This window comes from Mirounga leonina, unplaced genomic scaffold (assembly GCF_011800145.1).
Source record: "Mirounga leonina isolate KUSES-001 unplaced genomic scaffold, KU_Mleo_1.0 Mir_357, whole genome shotgun sequence".
NCBI lineage: Eukaryota > Metazoa > Chordata > Mammalia > Carnivora > Phocidae > Mirounga > Mirounga leonina.
Genome location: NW_023270702.1, coordinates 9,338,339 through 9,361,880, shown reverse-complemented (window position 1 = coordinate 9,361,880; position 23,542 = coordinate 9,338,339). Strand labels below are relative to the sequence as shown.

Here is a 23,542-nt window from a genome sequence, read left to right as displayed (position 1 = left end):
AGCGCTCCCGGTTCGGCGCTGATTCCTTTTTCTTCTCCTCCATCCCACTCTCCCCTCCTGTCCTCCTTTCCACAGTAGGATTGCTAGCGCCTGATGCTCGTCTGCTCCTGTCTCAGAATCCTGCCCGGGTCCCTGCCCCTCTTTCGCTCTCGGGGCTCTTCCTCCGGCTCCCGACTCTCTGGCCGGCCGGCCTCACCTCCCTGCCCTGCCTCGCTCCTCGTCGCCCCTGCCCGCTCCCCCCCGCGCTCGCCCGAACGCTTTGCTCGCTCCTTGAACGCCCGCCGCGCAGCCGGGCTCGGCTGCCCGCCCGCCCGCCACTGTGCAGTGGAGTTTGGTGGAATCTCTGCTGACGTCACGTCACTCCCCACACGGAGACCGAGCTGAGGGAAGAGAGAGGGATGAGAGCGAGGGAGGGGAGAGAGAGTGCGAGACAGAGCGAGAAAGCTGGAGAGGAGCAGAAAGAAACTGCCAGTGACGGCTAGATTCCCGCGGCCACCGCGCACCCGTGGACTCCCTCGGAACTTGGCACCCTCGGGAGCCCCGCAGTCCTCTCGGGCTCGGCTTTCAGGCGCTTGCGGTGCTGCCTGCGCCTCGGCTTGCTGGAAATCTCCCCGGGAAGCGGTGGGACGCGGAGACAGCAGCTCTCTCCCGGTAGCCGGTAAGTGGAGGCCGTCTCTTCCGCAGGGATGTGAGATAATGCGAGTTTGGAAATTTGTTCCACTTTGGAGAATCTTCACTGTAGGTGATTTGTGGTTCTTGGGGCTGCCTTCCCCCCCCCCCCCCCCCCCGAGGTAACTCAGTTGGCAAACAGACCTTGCAAAGCCCTGTTCCTCTTGTCCCCAGTCGCTGACACTAGAATCTATGGGGTTGCTGAAGTCGAGTGGGAAGCGAGACCATGGCTGGCATTTAAAACGAGGTATCTTCCCTTAAATCTCGGTGCCAACACTGCAGGGACAAATCCTCGGGCTGAGGATTAGCATTCTCAAGATAAAGGGCCGGGTACAAAGTTTCAGCTACTGGAAGATTAGCCCCCTTCCCATTGTTACCAATTGGAAAAAAGATTCCATCTTAACTGGCAGTTAGTGACCTCTCAGGCCCAAGCGAATTACCTGGGAGCCAGGCCTGGATGCCAAGCTCACACAATTACTTCGGATTATAAATCCTTTAAATTGATCACCAGTCAACTCCAATCTTGCACTTGAGGAGATACATTTTAAGTGGTAAAGGGGAGAGGACTATTTTCCAAGTGTGGAGTAAGAAAAAAATTATGTTTCTAAATCTGGGACGTACGGATCTCTTTTAATTCCAATTCAATGACTTTACTTTCCTAAGTAATTTAGAAATGATAGGGTAGTATGTTATTTACTCTTTTTGTGTGTGTGAGTATTATGTCTTACTAAAGTAAACTAAATGAAAAAACTTTTACTATTATGAATTAAAATAATACAGGCAGTCAAACATTCTAAAGTATTTGTATGAAAAAAATAATCTGATTTAAAGAGATTCCCTTGCATTTTTTGGCCATTAATAAGAATTAAACATGATTTTAATATAATTTTGGAGGAAATTTATCTAAAATTCAGATACCAGTTAAGTCAAGGAAACAAAGCACGTAAGTAAAATAGATTGAGGATTTTTATTGGTGTGACATAAAATAAGCATACAAGGTTTCAATAATCAAACATTCCCTAAAAATTAAATAGCTACTTCATTTATGGAATGTTTTACTTTACCTCAGCAGAACTACACGTAAATTATTCAGGTGCTTTGTTCCTCAAGTTGAGCATGTTTGTCTTCAAGTGTTCCTAAAGCATCAATATTAATTGGTTTAAAAGAAGGCTTAAACTGGTAAAATACAGAACTGTGTTAAGCAGTATTTTAATTTCCTTAAGTGATTACCCACTGCAAATTAATTTACTGGCTAATCTCACCAATTTAGTTCATTTAAAACATATGTTCTTGTGCTGTTTATTTTTAAACTTTCCATTAAAGATTTTGTTATGGGGTAACAAAATAAATGGAAAGGGGAGAAATTTGAAAGGATTTGGAATTATTAGAACTATGTTTTATCCTGCAATTTCCTCTTATGGCAATCATCAGAAATTTTTTTTTTTAAGAAAATTGTTTTATTTCTCATGGCTTTCCTGCCTGCCTTGGTCAGTGTGGTTCAGTGTGCTTCATTAACTGTATGGTGCTTTTTAGCATATTCACAATAGAAAACCCAAGTTGGCCAGAACAAGATTGCCTGGCATATACATTCAAACCGGGACAGGAACTTTTGGGGTGAGAACAATTTCCCATCAAAAAAAGTTGTGCATCTTAATTTGTGAGATTAGCGGTGGAGGCTAGTCCCTAAATCCTATGGCCAAATTTGTCCAGTAAGACTTGTCTTCCTTGACAGGGCAAGTTTAAGGATCAGCAGGCAGGAATCGGAGGTTATTTTTAAAAATTATTCTTCCCTAGTTACTTAGATTTAATTCATCTAGTAGCCCTGGTAATTATATGAAGTAAAAATAAATAAATAATGCAGGTCTCAGGGCTCATTTTGACTGCAAAATAAATCCCCAAGTCACAAGGACACTTAGGAGTGAGCTAAGGAACATGTCTTGACCTTCTTTTCAGTCCTTAGAACAGAGTTCTTGAAGATTTGTTTTGTATTGCTTTGTTTGGTCTTCAGCACTGAAGCTTGGGAGTGGGGGGAGAATGTGTAGTAATTGACTGACTTTACACTGAGCGACCCCATCTTTTTCTTTTGTATATTTCATTCCTTAAAAAAATAAAAACGATTTGCAGTTACCATCTGCAATGCTTTGGCTACCCGCTAATAATGCAGCCAGTTCAGATGTTAAAAAAAAAAAAAAAAAAGATTATCGAATTGATGCTGACATGCAAATTTCCCCTGAAATTATCATAAGTAAACATTTGAAGTCTGGACTAATAAAATCCCATCTGTGTTACTTCATATCGAGTTAGTAGAAAGCTGTGATAATGAATTTTGTAATATCTCACGAACAGACATCTCAATCAGGGACTAATCCTGTGATTTTACTGCAGAATCACTAAATCTGGAGCCGCCAAACTGCTACTTCTGGGCCCCCGGGCCTGCAAGGATCTGCAGAGCCCCCGCCCACGTCCCAGCTAGTGGGTGGGGGGAACCCCTGGATCCCCACGCCGCCGCGCTGGGCAGCCCCTCCTCTAAGCAGCGACCTTGGCCAGAGGCCCCCAGGCCCGGCTAGTTCCAGGAGAGGCCGAGGAGCCGGGAAATACGACCCAGAGTCGAGCCAGACCCGCAGCTCCCTGCCCCGCCTCTGTTCTTGGGCCAAAGGGGCAACGCCCGCTCCTACCCTTAGCCCTGGACCCGAGCGAAGCGGGCCCTCCCGCCGCCGGCGTACCCTGGTTAGCGTGAAGAGAGGCAGGAGCGGAGATCCGAAGGGTCTGGGAGCCCGAGACCTTCTTTCTTTTCTTCTGTCTTTAAAGCAGCCGAGACTCTTCTACCCACCCCGACAGGGTCTCTCGCCACCCACCTCCCCCCGTTTGCCTGTGGCGGAAAAGGGGGCGCGCGTTAAACGCTTGGCTCGCTGCGCTGTGGTTGGAAATTTGAAAAAGATTTGGTTTGCCAGGGAGAATCGGGGGAGCCGTTCTCTACGAGTTATTTCTACGTCCTTGGTGGGAAGAAAACTCTTCGGACAATTTGCCCCGTTCCCCTCTGTCTTACTCAGTCCACCCCGTTTCGCTCCTCTGCGATCTTAAATCTTACTTTAGGGTAAATAAATGGCCGGGTGAGTATCTCCAGGGAAAAGTGTGGCTAAATATGGAAAAGTGGCTCCTGATGGATGAGAGGCCCGAAGCCAGCTCGCTCCTGGAGCACCCTAGGCCAAGAATCTTAGAGTCCCGTTCATTCCAGAATTAACAGAAAATCGAGGACAACTGCTGTATAGAACAGTTACAAGTTGACTCTGATATTCTACAAAGGTTCACTGAGCTCCTACTCACGGAAAGCACTGTGCTTAAATGGTGGGCTTCCACACAACTTCCTCAAGAGACAGGTCCTCTTCACTCACCCCAAAAATTTGGTATCTGCTAAGTTTGGCCCCGTGTTCAGACGGGCTCTTAAGCCCTGACACAGACATCTTGTGAGTAGCTCCACAGCCTAAGTCCCCCAGAACACGATGGGTTTATCCGTCCAGAGCGCCTGGGCGCATTCACCCCAACTCTGCAGAGAGAGATCCCCCTCAGGTCCATTCAGAAGTCCTGGACCAGGGGCTAGGGCGGGGCTGAGGCGGGGCGGCCAGAGGCTGTCAGGTCAGAGAAACACGCCGGAAACCCAGCACAGAGTGGGCGCTAAACGGCGAATCTGAATTTGTCCGTCCGCCCCACAGGTAGCCTCCACTGCGCCCCGCACGCTCGGGGACCGCCGCTTCTCACAGCCCTCCTTCTCTTTTCTTTTGCAGATAACGGGGAATGGAGACCAACTGCCGCAAACTAGTGTCGGCGTGTGTGCAATTAGGTAAGGGTCGCTTCTCCTGCCCGGGTCACCCGACGGGGAGACCGCACCGCGCGAGGGCGGCGAGAGGGCACCGGCCCCCTGGGGAGGCAGTGGCGAGGGGCTCTTCCAGGAGGGGCCGGCCGGGACCAAAGGGACGCAGAACCAGGACGCCGGTGGCCTCCCCCGGGGGCTCGGGGGTGGGGGCGGCCGTGGATAGGGAGGGAGCCGCTCGCCGCGGCCCGACGCCTGGGGCCTGCTCCTCCCGGGAGAGCCGCTGGCAGCCCGGGAGGCGCGGAGAAGAGTACGCCGCCCTGCGCCGGGTTGCCAGAGGGTCCGGGAGACGGGAGTGCCCTCCGCCCTTTCCTCTAACTGGGTCTTTGCTCTTTGTCCCTTTTTCTCTTTTTCGTCCTGCTCCTCCCCCGCCTCCCCAACACCCCCGCTTCTTTCCGCGGCGGTCCCGGGCGTCTCTCTACCCGCTTGTGGGGCGGGCGCGCGTGGCCCAGGCGTGCAGCCGGCGGCCGTTGAATGCCTCTTCTCCAAAGACTCCGAAATCAAAAAGGTCGAGTTCACAGACTCTCCCGAGAGCCGGAAAGAGGCGGCCAGCAGCAAGCTCTTCCCGCGGCAGCATCCCGGCGCCACTGGTAAGGCCGGGAGCGAAGCGCGGGCCGCGCGCAGGGCACCCGCCTCCGGGCCTCTGGGCTTCGGGTAAGGCGCACGCCGGCGAGGCCGCCAGAGTCGGCGTGCCTGCTCCGTGACTGAGACACTTGGCCTCTGGGTGGGACGGGAAGCAGCCGTCCCAGGGACGTTAATTCCTTTCCCCAAATTATACTGCACTCCTGAGACCCAACACCTCTCCCTCTGGCTCCTTCTCGCTCTCTCCCTGTGGCCTGATCTCCTACCCATACCCCAACCGATCTCTGTGCCTCTGGCTGGCGCGGAAAAGTAGTCCAACAGCGACCTCTGTCGCCCGCCATGTCCCACTGCGTGCAGCACCACCAAGGGTCCACCCCGCCCCTGCAGCTCTCAGCGGTGCCCCGCCCAGGCTGGTGGGTGCGGGGTTTTCCACGGGAGGCTTGTGTTGGCAAGGATTCGCCTGGTCGGGAGGTAAAAGAGCTCACTGGAGCCCCGCAGAACTTCAGGGCAGCGACCGTGCGCAGCAGCCAAGGGTGTACTGAAGTGTGTGCCCTTGTCGACGCGAACCTACCTGTTGTGCAGGTTGCAAGGCCTCGGGTCTTGGTGGTGTCGTTGCTAAATTAGCGGGTTTCATTGTGGACGAGTCAAGGGACACTGCTGCTCAGTCTGCAGGCTTGTGTAAAAGTTAAAACGCCTCCAACCCACTGCACAGGCCTTTGCTGAACTGAAACTTACACTTTAATTGTGTGTGTGTGCGTGTGTGTGTCTAAGGATGAGGGGACAAGCTTCCCCTTAGAATACATGAGAAACTCAAACTTAACCGTTCTTCTATTCTCCGGGTTTTCCAGGTTACTATAATAATAAGTGCCTGGCCTTAGGAAGTTGTTGACCTTTGATAGTGTGAGAAGATAAAGCCCCCCACCGCCCTCAGCCCCTAACCCCCTCTTTCCGGATTAAAGTGTAAGGATACAAATGTAATGTGTGCCGGAGGGGGGCGAATTGGGATCCCCGCCAAGTAAACAAACCATATGTCTAAGAAGAAAACAAAGGCCCTGCATTCGGGCTTCCCAGTAAATCTGAGAAAATTATCATTTGTCTAAATAAAACTTCTAAAGTGGTCTGGAGCAGAGCAGTCTCGACACCACAATATCGCGAGTCCTCCTGCTGGGCCAGTTAAACGCTCACTTGTCCAGGATTAACCCCATGGGGTTAAATGGGGCCAGGCAGAGATAACGTCGGGTGATTTCTGTCATTAAGATTGTGTTAAATTCTTCCTCTGTTTGATAATTGGTCGTAAAAATAAATTATTAGACTGGAGTATGTTTGGGATAGGGTTAAAAATCAAGAACGGCGATGACTCCTGGGGAAATATTTTGTGCGGGTTCAGTCCTGACCCTGGCCAGACTTGGGGGAGCTCCCCAATCTCGCTTCGCCTGGGGTGGGTTGGCAGCCACGGAGCTGAGGCTGAGGTTTCCTGCTGCGCTGGGAGCAGGAGCGCTACAGGGTGTCTTCTATCCCCGCCCCAACCCAGGGCTCCCAGACCTCAGGAATGGTTTCTGAGGACAGGTGGTCTCCATCTGAGCTAGGGAGGCAGGGCCCATTGGAGGGGAGGCTGGAGATGGGTTGGGGGCCTCCTAGGTGGGCAAGAAACTGCAGAGAGCGTGTCCTTTCTGCTGCAGTCACAATCCCCGCTTGGGCCACTGAGCATCCACTTTCGATCATTAGCAGATAAATAAAGAACTAGAAATAAACGAATGATTGTTTTCTTAACCATTTGAGGCCAGGATTATTTTAGTGCATGTGAAAGGCTCTACACTGGCAACAATCTACCTTTTGGACCGAAGAGGAAAGTTGCTGCCTAAACATGTTTAATGCCATTACTTAAGGAGAGGCATGTGATAGGGAGAAATGCCGAAAATCTTGATTTTTATTGGCTTTTAGGGATGTGGTAGAAAAAAAAATGTCACACGTGTGTAGGCAAAACTACAGTGCCTCGGAAGGAAGGTTGTCAGAGTCCCCTCTACTGAATATAAGTTGATTTAACTCATGTGATAGGCAAACTCCTGGCCACAGCCTGCTTTTAAAAGAAAGATTTTTCTCCTTTATTTTTTATAACCTTTTTTTTTTTTTTTTTTTTTGGTTTCGAAAAGAAAAAATGTTTACAATGACGTGCAGTTTTCAAAAGGAATTGTGATGCTTTATATTGGCGCAATCCTCTCAACCCCTCAAAAACAGTGTGCTCTCGTTGAAGACTGAAAACGGTCTCTAAGTAGACAAGGTTAACCTCTGGAAGGCTCCAGCTCTGCGTTCCTTCCCAAGGGAACCCTGTCCCCTTGATAGCCATTGGGCTGACCCACGGCTTGGCTGGAACCCTGGAACTGGAGGGGGCACGAGGTTGGCTGCAGGTTTGAGAGAGGGTTGAAGGAGGAATGGCTAGGCATCCAAGTGGAGGGAGGAAGAGTTGGCAAGTTAAACTGTACCCCCAGAAAGAAGGGACAGGGGTCTGCTGAGAACGTCCCCCTAGAACAGAGATCCTTGACTTCCTTGCTTTGGGTGTCCCAAAAGAAGCCTCTTTGCTGAAATCAAACAGTGCTCTTGACTTTCAGGAAGGGGAGGGAGTGATCCTCCCCTGTCAGTAACCCTTAAAGTTTCGGGGCGGTGGCTCTGGTTTCCGGGCTGAAAACGGACTGAGCTGCTGGGACCATACTTGGGCGGGTACCTTCGCCGGGCTTTCCCCAGAGATGCCATTAATTTTTAAATAGCTTTGGCTCAGTGGATGAGCTGCAAGAGTCTCCCCCAAGTTTCTGGGGTGCTCGGACTTCCTTCCCTTGGGAGGGAGACTCCAAGGCCCCTTGTGGCACCCCTAGCCGCGACACACACACTCCCAGCAAGCAGCTAGATCTCAGTCTTCTTCAGAGGACCCGGGGTAACCCCTGCCGCCTGGGCGGTGGCAAACCCTTCATTCATTCAATCAGCAAATGTTTGCCGAGCACATACTGCGTGGATTCCTAATGTACCCCCTGAAAGCAAATAAGCCGGTTTCCCTTCGCCGTCATGAAGCCGCTTTCATGCTAACAAGGATACCAGGGAGAGCAGTCCAGACCATCTCTAGAGAAACGCGGAGTGGTGGTACGTGCAGCAGTGCTTGGGGCCTGAGCCGTTGTCTGAAAGAAGGGGGATGTTTAGAGGGTAGAAGGCTCATAGTGATGAGGCCCGGGGCAAGGGACAGGGCAAGCAGAAGGGGCGTGAAGTCTGAGGCAGAAGCAACCAGAGAGGGGAACATGGTTAAGGAGAGGAGATTTCCATTTTTCCTTTACTACCGCCCCACCCCACCCCACCCCGCGCCAACTCTGTAGCTTATTGGCAGAAGCTGCCTCTGCGTTTTGTGGGGGTTTTTTCCCCGTCGGGGGAAATTGTACCAGTTGTGCAATAGGTAGTCAGTCCCTGCGGATCTCCGCCCGCAGAGGTAGTCTTTACAGGTCGTCGTGTTCCTTGCTAGGGACACCAAGCGCGCTCAAAGTTTTTCGTAAGGCTGGTTGGGCTGTTATTCCGCACCGCCCGCTGTTAATATATGCAGCAGTTGTTAGAACGACTCGGGAGGGAAAGGGAAATGTATAACGAAAGCTTATTCGTGAGCAGGAATATACTAATGGAACAATCTGATGTCTTCTTAATCCTATGTAAAAAGCTTTGTCGTCTTCCTAATATTGACTGAATGGGTAATTAATGGCTCTTCATCTAGGCGAATACCCTGTAATCCAAAGATAGGCAAAAGACAACAAGCCCAAGGTAGAAGACAAAAGGCCCAACTGTGGCCGTCACCCCGCTCCCCCACCAGGGTCTCCAAATAGGAAAGTTTCCTCTCAGGAGAAAAAAAGCAGGAGTGAGAGAATACAGGTACCTTTCCTAGGCTAGACTTAACCACAGAAACTGGTCACCCAGGTCAATTCACTACTCTGTCTGCCCCTCCACCCCCAGTCTTCTCTGCATTTCTTTCTTCTCAGTTCCTCTAGGGAGTCACCCCCCTTTGGATCCTGACGAGAACCTTTTCTTCCCCCCAAACCCCATGTTTCGTTTGGGGAAATGATTGATAAGAGAGGACCAACACACAAGGTCCTCAAAAGGCTCAGACAGAGGATTGAACCCCTCTCTGATCCAGGTGGAGACTCCTTTCTTTTACCACCGACGGCAGAGTCTGGACAGACTAAGGTAGGTGGGAGGGAAGGAAAGAAATTAATAGGAGAATGAGCAGCAAAATTGTGTATATGTGTTAAAGAGTGATCAGGAGTGGTGGAGTCAACTTCATTGTAAGGCTCTGACATGAAGAGTGCCCAAAATTCTCCCAGCATGTTCTTAACAGGCTGACATTTTAATTTAAACCTTTAGAAGTAATATATTACTTGGGTTACTACGATGAGGTGGGCTCCTTTTTTTTTTTTTTTTTTTTGTCAGCTGACAGCTTTTAAAATATTATTTCGCTAGGGAAATAAAAGCTTCATCTCAGATTATAGGTGGGTATTTTTGGATTTATGTGATTTATGGTCACCATGACAACTAATGCTGAATGTTAGCTACCAGCATGTCTGGGAGAGGGAAGACAGAAAAAAGGGAGAGCAAGAGAAATAGAAAAGGGAGAGGGACAAGAGCTAGAGAGGAGAAATACAGAAAAGAGAAAAAGAGGCGCGTTTTAATCCAATTTTTTTTAAAGTGACTTTAGTCAGTCCCTTGTTAGTTCTCCTCTCTGGACCTGGATATTAATGTCTATCTCATTCTCTTTTCTCTCTCTCTCTCTCTCTGCCCCCCATCTATCCCTAGCTCTCCCCCACAGCTGAAACAAATTTATACCATTCTCTTTATTTGACTTTTCCGCAGCTAGTTGTTTTCTGAGATTAAACGATGGCCTAATAAACCTGCAGTGTTAACAAACTAATGTAAAAAGGCATATAGCACGTGGGTTTCATGGTTTCAGGGGCATCCCCTCCCCCAACCCGTCCTGCCTCCTCTAATCCCTGCTCTTCTCTTCTCGCGCCAGTGTGGGGGTACCTCCCCCTACCACCCCGAGCACCCGCAACCAGTTACTCCAAACCTCAAGTGGTTGAGTGTGGGGGACTAAAATATGAATGCCGTCTTCAGGGACCCAGAGAATGTGGGTGCTGCTCAGTACATGCACAGATTTATGATTCAGAAAATAATCAGCCCCTTTTTACAAACCAGCACTTTTTTAATCCGTTTAGAGAATGGGATGGGGATGGGGATCAGCCACAGTAAAGTTTTTCATTTCTGGGTGCCTCCGCTTCGTGGCTGGAGCGGGGGGCGGGGCGGGGGGACGGGGGCGGTACAACGAAGGAGGCCTTTCCAGCTCTATTTGTGTGCGAAGAAAGAGCCAGCAGAAGAAGGAGGGGAGAAAAGGCCACTTCTTGGGCAGGGTGCAAGGTCTCCATCTGACCTCTGTGCCTTACACCACACGCGCACGCACACACAATCACGCCTGTCAACGCGGCTCTGAGCTGAGTCTGGGCTGGCCACCGCCTTGAGCTGGCCTGGACCAGAGCAAGACTCCCACCCCTCTACGATCTGACAGCGCAGGGAGACATCTAATTGAGCCATCTTCCAGGTGAGCTTTGAGGACAGATTTTTTTTTTTTTTTTCCAAAAGTTGTGGATCGCTTGGTTGAATATCAGCCCATACTTGGGCCACCGCACCCGAGAGTTTGGCCGCGCAGTCCAACCAATCTCGCCAGGAGGGCCAGAGGGGCTTTGCGCAACTACCTCTACAGAGTGTGAAATTAAATAAGACCTTAAGACTGGTAATCGGTGGCAAATACCAGCAGCTCAAAACACTCCTGACCCCATGTCACACATTTCCCTCCTCAAGGGTCTTGCTTTGAAAGATTAAGCAAGAAAACCCAACTGAGAATTCTTGAATGTCTTCAGACTGGAAAACCCAAACCCGCACTGGGCTTCCTTTCGTGGAGACCTTACAGCACCTCCAGTTTCCCTGAACTGACCACCCTGATGTTTTTCTGGATGGGAAATTTCTGTGAGGGAGGTTAGGAAGTCCTAGAAATTTCTAGAACCAGTCAAAGAAGAGTGTGTGCGTGGGGAACACAAGGGTAGTGCTCAACCTGCAAAATACATAGGATTACTTTCAACCCCTTCTTTATCTATACTACCAGTATCTGTGCAACCACAAGTTTTTTTGTAGATTGTCTCCGAAGTTGCCCACCACCATCACCACCACTGTTTCCATTGAAAAGTGTTTCTTGATTTCCCACTACTTGCTTTTCACCATCTAGACTTTTCATGTTGGCATACTCGTACCATCCATGGAGTGAATTCTGTGGGCCTGAGAAGGGGGTCAGCCAAGCTCACCATGTGTGAAGTGACTAGGAGATCGGGAGAGAGTTGAAACTCTGGAAAGATGCAAAGAAATGCCTACTGGCTAAGCTGATGGTTGGGGGAGGCATTATATATTATGTATGTGCATATCTAGATAGACGATTGATTGATTGTTAGATATGGTTATGTTCTTACTTTAACCAGAGATCTCCAGATAATTGTCTTTATTTTCCACTTGATTTTGCAATGGGTAGATACAGTATAAGATTCTTTATCTTTTTAGGCTTTTAGGCTGTCTGGAGATCACCAGTACTTCCAATATCTCCCACAATTTGTCACTATGAGGAGCTGTCACTTGCTCTTGGGTGTTTAAACCTCTTTGGAAGCTGATTTGGAGACTAGGTCTTTCATACGTGTATTTGCCGTGATGTGAGTTCTGTCAGTCAACAGAGCCATGGAGTTTAAAATCAAAATTCTGTGGGTTTAATGAGAGATGGGCTTCGATATCTATATGGTTCTGTGGAGCTTCTCAGCTCTCCTGAGTAAGGAGTTTTAAGAAACACCCAGAGCCTCCACCAAAAATTGCAGCTCCGGGGTTTGACTCTCAAAGAAACTAACACTAAGAAAGAAATTATGTTCACTATGGTGGGGAGTTTTTCATTCTTTCATGTGATGGAGTTTCTTCATGAAATGAAGCTTTATGGGTTTGGTATTTTGGGGATTGCAGCTATGCTGAGGTTTAAAAAGAAGAAACTGGAATATGATTAGTAAACACATTGGGCAGAAAAGAGCTGGATTCATATTGACTTAGTTATAGGTCATCGGCTGGCAGTGCAATGGGAGGAAATATTTACTTTACACATATACTTTATGATCTTGGGGGAATTAGAGAAAATTCAATAAGAAAATGGCTAGAAACATTTAAAACCCTTATTTAAAAGACTTAAGCAAATTAGAGTCTTATCAGATTAAAAACCACTACAAATGTAAGAGCATTGTCTTCGGTGAAATGCTGTGGGGTCTGAGGAGATTCTCCGCCAAATCTCGGGGATAAAATGCGTCATTTAAGCACCAGATAATGAGCAGAATGTAAATTAATTTAACCTTCTTTACCAACAGGCTGCTGGTGTAATATGTATAATTTAGTGATAAGATTGCAGGACCTAATATGCTGGATGTATGAGCCTTAGCTAATGCAGACCTGTCACATGAGGATGTGTTCTGCACTGAGCAGGTGTGTGAATGCTTGAAATGGGGTAAACTGGAATAAAAGGTTAAAACCAGAAATGCTGATTTTAAACCTTACTATAAAGAAAATTCCTCCTTGCAGCTATATTTTTCTTAAAGTAGGATGATACTTCTGGGGAGAGACTGAAGAACAATTCTCATTTGGTTCTTTGGATGGCTCTCAAGCATGTTTAAAATGGGGGAGGAGTTGCAGATAGGGTTTGGCCCAGAGAGCCAGGCAAAGGAGAGACACATAGGTTACAAACATATTTGTAGTCTGCTCTGACCCAGACTGCTTACGTTTCCCAATCTTGTGAACAAGGACAAGGAGGGAGTTTTCTGGAGATACCTCCTACTGGTGTTACAAATCATTGACTGTAATGTCAAACAAATACACATTCAGGGATGATAACACTAACTCCACAATAAAGCAATCACCAATGCAGAAACCCAAAGGAGATTAGTTTGTGCTCTCCTGATGACCTAAGCAGAGGACAAAAGGACTTACCAAAAATTATTTTGAATGATATGTTTGTATTTCTTTATTTGGAAATCAAAGTTTTTTGGAAATAGTGTTGTAAAGAGTTGGATGTCCCCAAAGATGGCTTTTTTCTTCTTTTTTAAAAAATAAATGAGTAAGGCTTTGCTTTTCCTAGCTGAGTATTCTGCTAGGTTTTTACCCTTCGCCCCCACCCGACTGCCTCTGCCTGCTTGGACTTTAAAGATTCAACAGCCTTGAGCTCCCTAGGAAAAGAAAATGACTTAAAAATTATCCTTGAAATTGGTTATTTGGCAACATTCTTAATTGTATGGAAATTCATTAAAGCATATTTTATATATAATTAGCTCAAGGTTGTTGATTCTGCGGGCTTTATGGATTTGAATCTGAGTGATAATAAAGTAAACAAGAGAGTCGAATTTAAAGCGGGCTCTCTCTAGGGTTAGGACAAGCTTAATACAGTGTACAAGGAATTTGAAAGATCTAGGATATGTGTCTTAATCAACGCTAAGTAGAATGGATAAGCTTTCAGCATTTTGAAAATGCTGGGTTAGGGTTTCTATTCTATAGTGTATTCTCTGTCTGGGGACTAATAAGCATTACAGAGAACGTGATCTGAGGCGACTTTTTATTCTTGTATAAATGCAGAGTGAACCACCAAACAGTTGTTCGTTTAAAGTCAAGGTAATTTTCTTTTGACGGGTCCATTTGCTTCTCGATTTCTAATTTATTAGCCTGTCTTCTCAGGGCTTTGTCTTCTTTGCAATTAAAGTAAAGCTTCTTCAGATTAGCGCAGCATTCACTTGACAGCCTGTTTGGAAAATTTAAGCGCGGAGAGGTGATTTGTTGCTGTTTTTTAAATTTTCTGGTTTTAAGTAGCATGTCTCCTTTCCATCCAGGAAGAGAAAAACATCTCTCAATTGGAATTGGTTGTAGTGAGATACAAAAGGAAGGGGTGGGGAGGCTTGTTGATTCTTGTACCTTTCAGCCCTCGACCTTTCCGTTCCTTTCTTCCGAGCCTTTTACTCCCGGCCTCACCTCTCTACCTCCCCGCCTGAACTAAACGCCGGACGGTCTTCGGCCGGGGCAGAGCAGAATTCCCGGGCGCCGGCGGGTGTAGACTTGGTGGGCACAGTGGGGTATTAGCCCGGCCCCACACAGCTGATAGGTGCAGACAGGGCTGTCCCTCCGCCGCGGCTCGGGGTCTCCTGATTGGTGCGGAGCCACGTCACTCCCGCTGGGCGAAGGGTCTGGGAGGAGTCGGAGGCGGGGAAGGTTGGGAGGGCCGCGGCAAAGTGACGTCTGGGCGCCAGGAAGCCCGCCTCTGGTTTTAAGATGTTAGGCCAACAGGGAAGCTCGGAGCCGCAGAGCTGGTCCGTCGCTCGCCCAGGTGCCGGGAGTTGAGCTGCTGCGAGTCCGTGCTCGGGCTCGGCGGCCCGAGGGGTGTGCGTGTGCGCGCCGCGGAGGGTGCGCCCAGAGGCCCGCGCCGCTGCCGCCGCCGCCGCCGCAGCCACCGCTGCGGGGGATCTAATATCAGCTACCTGTCCCTGTCACTCTTGACACTTCGCTGTCAGGGCTGCCGCGCGGGGGGCGGGCAGATCGCGAACGCCGTTAGCTTTCCTTATTGGAGGGGTACTTGGGGGAGGGAGGGAGGGAAGAAAGGGGTCTTTGCCCACTCTGGTTTCTCTTTGGAGCTTGGAAGCCTGCTGCCCAAAGACGCTCCGAGCTGTGCCCTCCTACCCACATCCCCATGTCTCCGTTTGCCCGCTGACTTTCCGCCGCCGGACCCTTTCGCTAGAACCTTCCGAAGGAGAGGGGGACAGGGACAGCTCGGTTCAAGACTCAGCAGGGGTTGTGCTCCCTGGCTTTGCCCGCGGCGGCCACAGCGGAGAAACTCCGCGCCTATAGCGCAAAGCCGAGCAGGCGGCGGCGGCCACGGGGTTTCGGCCGGGCGGCAGCCCAGGACTTGTAGGGCGGCGCGCTCCTTCGTCCATGAACTGCATGAAAGGCCCGCTGCACTTGGAGCACCGAGCAGTAGGGACCAAGCTGTTGGCCACCTCCTCGTCTTCCTCCTGTCACCATCCCCAGCCACTGGCCATGGCTTCAGTCCTGGCTCCCGGTCAGACCCGCTCCCTGGACTCTTCCAAACACAGGCTGGAGGTGCACACCATCTCTGACACCTCCAGCCCCGAGGCCGCAGGTAAGGCGCCGCGCGGCCCCGCAGGTACCCGGGTCTAGCCGCCCCTTGCGGCTCGGCCTTTCTCGCCCCCAAGGAAGTCGGCCCCTCCTGGGGGAGGCGTGGTGGGAGTGGTCGTTTAGTTTGCTTCCCGCAGAACTTCCGGAGCCAGGATTCTTTTGGCTCCGTGTGCCTTTCTCCTAACCTCGACCGCCTGAGGTGCCGCGAACGCCGCGAGCCATTCTCCTACTCTTCCCTATTCCTATCCTGGCCTCCCGAGGTTTCCTGGGTCACAATAATCCCAGCATCTCCGTTCGAAGACGTTCAGGGACCAGCCCCCAGCCCCCCAACCCGGTCCCTGTTCTCTTGGCTTTTAGCTCCCGAGAAGCTGCTCCTGTTAGAAAAGTATTTCCGAAACTACGCCGCAGAAGAAGCGGTATTTCTAAGGGGCAGAAGAACTTGGGTGGGTGACCGAATCCCAAAATCTACCTTTACTAGCCTTCCGAAACCGCATCGAGATCTGAGGGGGCTCTGTAAAAGGCGCGCGTGCGGGTGTCCGAGGAGGTTTGGTGTGTCTGCGCAGAGGTGTGTAAATATACTTGAAAGCAGAGGCTATAAAAATGAATGTGCCTTTGCCCCGAGATAAACATGTAAATAAAACGTGCGGCGCTGGGGGAGGGGAGGAGATGGGGCGCTCACACCCACACTCCCATCTGCACACCCTACAGTCGCAGCGCTCCCCGCGGCCCGGAGAGGCCGCTCACACACTCCTCCCCTGGCAGCCCATCTCATCCCCGGCCTCCGCCGCCGGGTCCAGCTGGAGTTCGCGGGCAGCAGGTGGACGTGCTGACGGGAACCTTTGTGTGTTTCGTTTTCAGAGAAAGATAAGAGCCAGCAGGGAAAGAATGAGGACGTGGGCACCGAAGACCCGTCCAAGAAGAAGCGGCAACGGCGGCAGCGCACTCACTTCACCAGCCAGCAGCTGCAGGAACTGGAGGCCACTTTCCAGAGGAACCGCTACCCGGACATGTCCACGCGCGAGGAAATCGCCGTGTGGACCAACCTCACGGAAGCCCGAGTTCGGGTAGGACCCCTCGCGGAGCCTGGGAAGGCTAGGAAGGAAGCCATTGTAGAGATGCAGGCCACGTAGACCCGGACGGAGGGAGTGCGGAAGGCGGCGTCTCCCGGAGGGCTCGGGTGGTGTGCCTTTGCAAAAGCAGAAGGCCTCTCGGCCCCGGTTGCGAGGTTACAGCTCCCCCTTAGGAGACAGGCGGTAGGCCTGGCGCGGGCGCCCGGAGCGGCACCCGCTCACTGCCCCGCCACCCCTGGCCCTTCCGAACCGGGCCGCGTGGCATTTCCCTGCACAGGGCATTGTGTTCCCGGCCTGCAGTCGCCAGATGAGCGCTAATAAAATCCCTCCCAGGCCAGGAGGCGAGAACAGGCTCCAACCTGTGCGCTTTTAACAAGAAATACCCGCCGGAGACGTGCAAGATTTGGTCCTCCGTGGGAAACTTTCGCGCCCAGCCTAGCCCGGCCTTTTCTCTCTCTACTCAGCTCATCCTCCTTACGTAGTCTTTGAGGTTTTTCGGCCATTCAGGTCTCTCCCATACCCTATCCCTTAGTTTTGTGATTTACGGAAGCAGTTTTGATACACACCTACTATCCTGTTAGTCCTCTTAGAAAGAAAAGAAAAAAGACTTTTCCGTTTGGTTTATTTATCTTTTCTCAGGAGATTGTTACTAATACCCTTCTTCCCAATGATAATAGTTTTTTTTTTTTAAAGGGGGGGGGGGCTTACCTTTGTAGCAAATCTGTACTTTATGGATTGGCAAAAGTGAATTTAAATTACCCAGTAGCAACATCCTGGTTTATTCTGGTCAGTGGAAAACTCCAAATGTGTTAGGATTCTAGAAGCAGAAACACAAATAGCAGGATCCAGAGGCTTTGCTGTTAAGAAAAGGAAAAAAGAAAAAAAAAAAAAGCAGCAGCAGCTCTGGATGGAGAAATAGAGCCCCCAGTTAGAGCAGAGAAGAAAGAAGAAAACTCTATACAACAATAACGACAAAAAAAAGATAAAATAAATAAAGACCAAAATGCTTTCCCAAAGCAGAGAGAACGAAGGCACTCTCTGGGTGGCATTTGTGTAGGATATGTGGCTATGCTGGTGGATAACAGCCGGGATGAAGTTGAAAATGGTTTTAGTTTAACTGCTCAGAGCTAGACCTCTGGCTCTCCGGCCGCATGGTTTTGCGCAAGGTCAGTCTTTCATTAGCTCTCCTATGCTTCGGGGGAAGGGGACTTGCACGTACTCTTCTTGCCTGGGCAAAGTTTAGATGGCCTAGGGTAGAAACTGCAAGTGATTAAAATAAAAACACAATCAGTGGGTTCTCTGGAATCCTTCGGAAAAGACCTCTTCCCCCCCCCCCCTCCCCACCCACCCCCTTCGGTTTTTCTGCAATCCCTCCCAGATTCCCTGCCCCTACCATGCTGGGCTTTCGGTCCCTCTGGCTGCCTCCATCCAGGCCCGCTGCGTGTCCAGCCAAGTGGGAGTGAAGCGTGCTTTTTTTATAGCAGTCGGGTGCAAAGAGGAAGGGGGATAAAAAGGAAATCGAGAATGAAAGGGAAAAGGAAAAAAAAAGCGGATTAGGCGGCTGGGCCCGGCTGAGATGTGTAATGTGAAACATCACCGGTGTCAGCTCTGAAATCTGGGGCCAGGCCTCACTCCAATACACAAAAGCCTTAGTCTGCGACGACGGGCGGGCCCGATGTGGATTGAGAGAAGGGTTGCGTCGGGGCCACCGGACGCGGGTGGGGGCTGACCGGGTTAGGCGGCTGCTCGCAAAGCCAAGCAAATGGTCTGGGCCCGGCGGAAACAGCGCTGGGCGCGGGGGCCTGGCCTGGAGTGGGCGGAGGGTGAGAACAAGCCAAGCGAAGGGAGAGGGAGGCTGCGGAGCAACCGGTTCTAGGTTCCCAGAGAATTACAAGCCAAGCTTGAGGAGTTTAGGAGGCCGAAGGGAGGGTGGTCTTTTGCTTTTTGATTCCTTATTTTGCTAGGCGAGGATGGGGGTCGAGGCCTGGCGCCAGTTGTGAGAGCACGTTCTGTGGAGTGGGGGGCGGCAGGGGAGGTCTGAGACAGGGGGGAGGAGCTGTGTAAAAGAGAGCCCGGGCCTCTGGTGCCCTAAAAGCCCCTTGTCCTCATCACTGTGTCTGTGGCTTTGGAAGGGAAGCAAGTTTGCAAGGCGGCCGGGTAAGGGTTGGGCGGAAAACCCGCTGCCCCGCGTTTATTTTACAGTAAGTGTTTTTGGATCCTGAGGAGGGCCTGGGTTAGTGAACAAGCCGCCCACAGGCCGCCAGGTGTTGGACTGGGGTTTGTGGCGCAGTTCAGAGCCTGGGCCTCCCTCGCTTGTACGGGGCTCAGGCAGCTGGGGCCCCAGGGGCGGTGGGCTGTTGGGGAAAATTGGGGGGGGGGGGCCGGGATGTGTGCGTGCGCGCGCACGTACGTGTGTGTGCGTGTCTGTCTGTCTCTCGGAGGTGGTGGCCTCTGGTGCTTTCTGGGATCGTTTTACTAATCCGATCTGTGGCATCTGTTTGCTCCCTTGCCTTCCACCCCCAGGTTTGGTTCAAGAATCGCCGGGCCAAATGGAGAAAGCGGGAGCGCAACCAGCAGGCCGAGCTGTGCAAGAATGGCTTTGGGCCGCAGTTCAACGGTCTTATGCAGCCCTACGACGACATGTACCCGGGCTATTCCTACAACAACTGGGCCGCCAAGGGTCTCACGTCAGCCTCTCTGTCCACCAAGAGCTTCCCTTTCTTCAACTCTATGAACGTCAACCCCCTGTCGTCGCAGAGCATGTTCTCCCCACCCAATTCCATCTCCTCCATGAGCATGTCGTCCAGCATGGTGCCCTCAGCTGTGACCGGTGTCCCGGGCTCCAGCCTCAATAGCCTGAATAACTTGAACAACCTGAGCAGCCCGTCGCTGAATTCCGCGGTGCCGACGCCCGCCTGTCCTTACGCGCCGCCGACTCCTCCGTACGTTTACAGGGACACGTGTAACTCGAGCCTGGCCAGCCTGAGACTGAAAGCAAAGCAGCACTCCAGCTTCGGCTACGCCAGCGTGCAGAACCCGGCGTCCAACCTGAGTGCTTGCCAGTATGCCGTGGACCGGCCGGTGTGAGCCTCGCCCACAGCACCCGGATCCTAGGACCGTGCCGGATGGGGCAACTCTGCCCTTGAAAGACTGGGAATTACGCGAGAAGGTCGTGGGCACTAAAGAAAGGGAGAGAAAGAGAAGATATAAAGAGAAAAGGAAACCACTGAATTAAAGAGAGCTCCTTTGATTTCAAAGGAATTTCCTCAATGTCTGACATCTTTCACTAAAAGTATTTCCGACAGTTGCAAGGACACACACAAATGTTTGACTGGATATGACATTTTAACATTACTATAAGCTTGTTATTTTTTAAGTTTAGCATTGTTAACATTAAAATGACTGAAAGGATGTATATATATCGAAATGTCAAATTAATTTTATAAAAAGCAGTTGTTAGTACTATCACAACAGTGTTTTTAAAGGTTAGGCTTTAAAATAAAGCATGTTATACAGAAGCGATTAGGGTTTTTCGCTTGTGAGCAAAGGAATGTACATACTAAATGCCACACTGTATGTTTCTAACATATTATTATTATAAAATAATGTGTGAATATCAGTTTTAGAATAGTTTCTCTGGTGGATGCAATGATGTTTCTGAAACTGCTATGTACAACCTACCCTGTGTATAACATTTCGTACAATATTATTGTTTTACTTTTCAGCAAATATGAAAAATGTGTTTTATTTCATGGGAGTAAAATATACTACATACAAATTGGTCTGGATTCTTTCTGCCCTCCTCTGTCACCTGGCCAGGGTTTCTCAGTCACTGCTTCCTAAACAAACCAGTTCCCTCTGCCCGCCTAGTTAAACACACAAGGCAGCAGGACTTATTTAAATTTGGTAGAAATAAATTATAGTCATTCATCAGAAACTAAAAAGAAAAAAAAAGAAAAGCCACTCCCAGGGGGGAAAAAAAAAAGGCTGCAAAGTCTGGTCTTGTCTCCCAGATTTTTCTTTGGCTTAAACCCAGAGGATTCCATTATTGCTAGCAAATAATATAAGAGAGAAAGAAGAAAGGAGAGAGAAATTTAGGAAGTATGTCAGCTTGGATTAACTTCTTTGGGGGGGAGGTCTTCACATCCAGTAAATTGTTCTGGAGAATTATGTGTGTATGTATACATGTACAGTTTATATACATTCCTCTCAAGAGGAATACATCTATAATAAGTTTACAAGGAAACACCTCCAGTTCAAAATATTTAGGCCTCCACGTTTATCTTTCAGGCTTAAGTAGAGAGATTCTTCATGTTATATTGCATTCTATTTCCAAATCCTTTCGAGACATTAAAAGAAACAAAGACCATTTCTAATAACTACAGCCCTTTAGTTTCCCAAAGAGCCCAGGGGTTGAGAGGTTAGAGTGGAGTTTCCTGAGTCTTGTAGAGCAATATGTAGTTGAGGCAAAGGTCACGCTCCCCGTGTTTTGTTTTAAATAATATTGACCCATTAATTCTAAACCTGCTTGTTCCTGAAATTATACAGGATTATGGTTTGCAAACTGCGGGACAATGAAGCAAATCAAGATGAATTACAGCCCTGGCCCTCCCTCCCATCCTCTGACATCTAAGCGGGGAATGAGGTCGGTGTGAGTGTTTAAAAGAACTTTAAGCACCCGCTCTTCCTTTGTTGGTGGTTTTCAGCCTTTTTTTTTTTTTTAATGTGAAATTTGATTTCGTAACAAATCGTAGCAAATACGACTTAGTCCGAAGGAATTCATTACCGAGGCGCTGGGGGAGGGGGGGGGTGAAGGGTAAAATCTGAGGTCCTTTGCTATTCTGGTCACCCTCCTCCCCCAGTGGGCGAGGACAAACACAACCCTGGGGAATAGGGAGCGAAAAGTAGCCAGCAGTTTTCTGGAGCCGAGAAAACCTGTGTTTTGCGCTTAGGTTACTTTTATCTGGCTGAAACTTTACCTATAAGCTTTTGAGGCTCAGACACTGAGTCTTTGTTCTGCATGGGCCTGCTGCTGCCACTTAAAGAGATCGCAGATAATGTCCCCGATTTAAGATCGGTGCTCAATGCACATTAACTTTCTTTCTTTCTTTTTTTTTAAGCTCTGCCTCTAACCTACGGAGGGATCACGCGGCAGTGGGGGGCAGATAAAAGCCCTTTGGCCGAGGGTCACCTCCGTCCTTGTTGTTCACTTGAGAGCAGTGGAGAGGAAAACGGTCCCCACGGGCGGACTTTGGCTTCTGGAGCCGCGGAGCCCAGCGGTCCGGGCCTCCCCGAGCTCCGCCTGGTATGGGGGGAGGGGCGGCGGGGGGAGGGGAGGGAGGGGACTGGGAGAAGGGATTTGGGGATGGGGGCTGGAAACGCTAACGAGACCTGCTGGGAGGATTTGCGTCTCCTGCAGGTCCAAGAATGACTTGGGAGAGCTGGCTACGGGAGGCGGACCTCGGCCTACTTTGCTGGCTGAAATAGAACTCTATTTCGAGGCAATTGATCAATCTGCAGAAAACAAAAATGGAAGTCGAGGTTTGGGAAGAGTTGTCTCATCCCCAGCTTGAGTGGTGCGGGCTGGGGGCGGAGACTCGGGACTGATGAGAAGCCCTTTCTCCCACCTCAGCTCCTTTCCCTGGACTTCCAGAAGGAAGAATTACCCCCTTCACCACCCCCTTGTTTCCCACACCCAACTCCGCTCGCCCCCCGACCCTTTTCCGCCCCTCTTTTTCCCTTCAAGTGAGAAAAGCCTAGTTCCTGAGCCAGTGGAGTCGGTCCTCTCGCCCCTCCCGTTCACACGCGGGTCCCCCCTTCAGCCATCGCTACTGCCACCACCTCGGTTCCACTCAATCGATTTTTGCTGCATGTCAACACTTATTACCGGTGAGTGTGAGGGTATTTTTTCTCCTTCTCTAGGTCTCTTAATGATTTCTGAGCTAGTTGTGTATTAAGGTGCTTAAAGGAACCTTTAAGGTAATCTATAGCATGAACACCAACCTCCTCCGCTTGGGATCAAAGATGGCGAGCCGGAGGTCGGGCCCCAGGAGTCCAAGCCTCGTAGGCCTCAGCCCTCTGCCGCCCACCTCTGCGCGCCCAGAGGCTGGGGCTGGGGGTGCTGGGCCAGGAACCCCTCACCGACAATTTGCGGTCTAAGGGCATTCTCCTCCTCCCGCCCCCTCCCCCGCCTTCCCCAGTCACCCCCTCACCTGTTACTCTAACCCTTTCTCCCGCCTGTCCTCGGTTTTTAAACTTTTAAATTTCCTAAGGCCTCAAACTCTTCATACCCCTAATAGCGAATTCAAATTGGTGGAGACCTGGGAAAAGGTGTGTGCGGCCCACGTTTGTCTCACTTTTCCTCTCAGTTCCTAAATCTGAGTTTTACTGCTCATAACTTGGTTAGAAATTTAATTTTAAAAACTATATTGGGCAACCTGAGCCGTGTAAGCGGCTTGATTAGGAGGCAAATCCTCCCCTTCGCCTCCCGGCCCTGCTCTTTCTTCCACCCCCACCCTTGTCCTGTGAGGTGCTGAAACCCAGGAGTGCCTTTAGGAGTGTAACAACAACAAAAATAATGGGGAAAAAATGAAGAGCATCTTAAAAGTCCCGGTATTCCTCGAAAGCCCCATAAATTAACCCTGTGAAGAGCAGCGAACTCTTTTTAAGGCGAGTCTATAAAAACCTGGCGCGTTGTCGAAGGAGGATAACCGCCCCCTGCCCCCGCGTCGCGAATGTGACCAAACAAAGGTCTGTCCTGCAATCCACATCCTAATCCACGGGCGCCTTCGCCGCCGTCGCCGGGGCTCCCAGCCTCCCGCCCGCAGTTCTCCGTCGACGCGGGCTACGCTGGGAGTCCCTGGCTCGCCGAGGTAAATTTTTTAGAGAGGGACAAAAAAAAAGGGGGGGGGATGTAATCAGATCAGAGGCCTTTATGAATATAGAGTCCCTATTGATTGATTTATTAACACCCACCCCCCCCCCGCAAGCAGCAGTTAATCTAAGCACATGGAGAAGCGAGAATCGTGACTGATTTGAGGGAGGAGAAGTAAACGGGAGAAGTTTCTTATAGCAGATTTTCAGAAGGAATTTT

General features: G+C 50.1%; 1 protein-coding gene across 3 annotated transcripts; it reads left to right on the top strand.

The window, feature by feature from the left end:
* The first annotated feature begins 324 nt into the window (after positions 1–324).
* PITX2 (paired like homeodomain 2) lies at positions 325–20,227 on the top strand. 3 transcript variants are annotated; one of them, XM_035030285.1, is made up of 5 exons: positions 325–658; positions 4,452–4,507; positions 4,990–5,127; positions 16,238–16,443; positions 18,973–20,227. In XM_035030285.1, exons 2-5 carry the CDS (start codon positions 4,462–4,464, stop codon positions 19,534–19,536), a joined length of 954 nt encoding a protein of 317 aa, XP_034886176.1. In that variant the 5' UTR covers positions 325–658; positions 4,452–4,461; the 3' UTR covers positions 19,537–20,227. The 3 variants fall into 3 exon arrangements, with proteins under 3 accessions (XP_034886176.1, XP_034886177.1, XP_034886175.1); XM_035030286.1 differs by lacking the exon at positions 4,990–5,127 and having other exon boundaries at positions 336–658; XM_035030284.1 differs by lacking the exons at positions 325–658; positions 4,452–4,507; positions 4,990–5,127 and adding an exon at positions 14,053–15,383.
* The last annotated feature ends 3,315 nt before the right edge of the window (positions 20,228–23,542 follow it).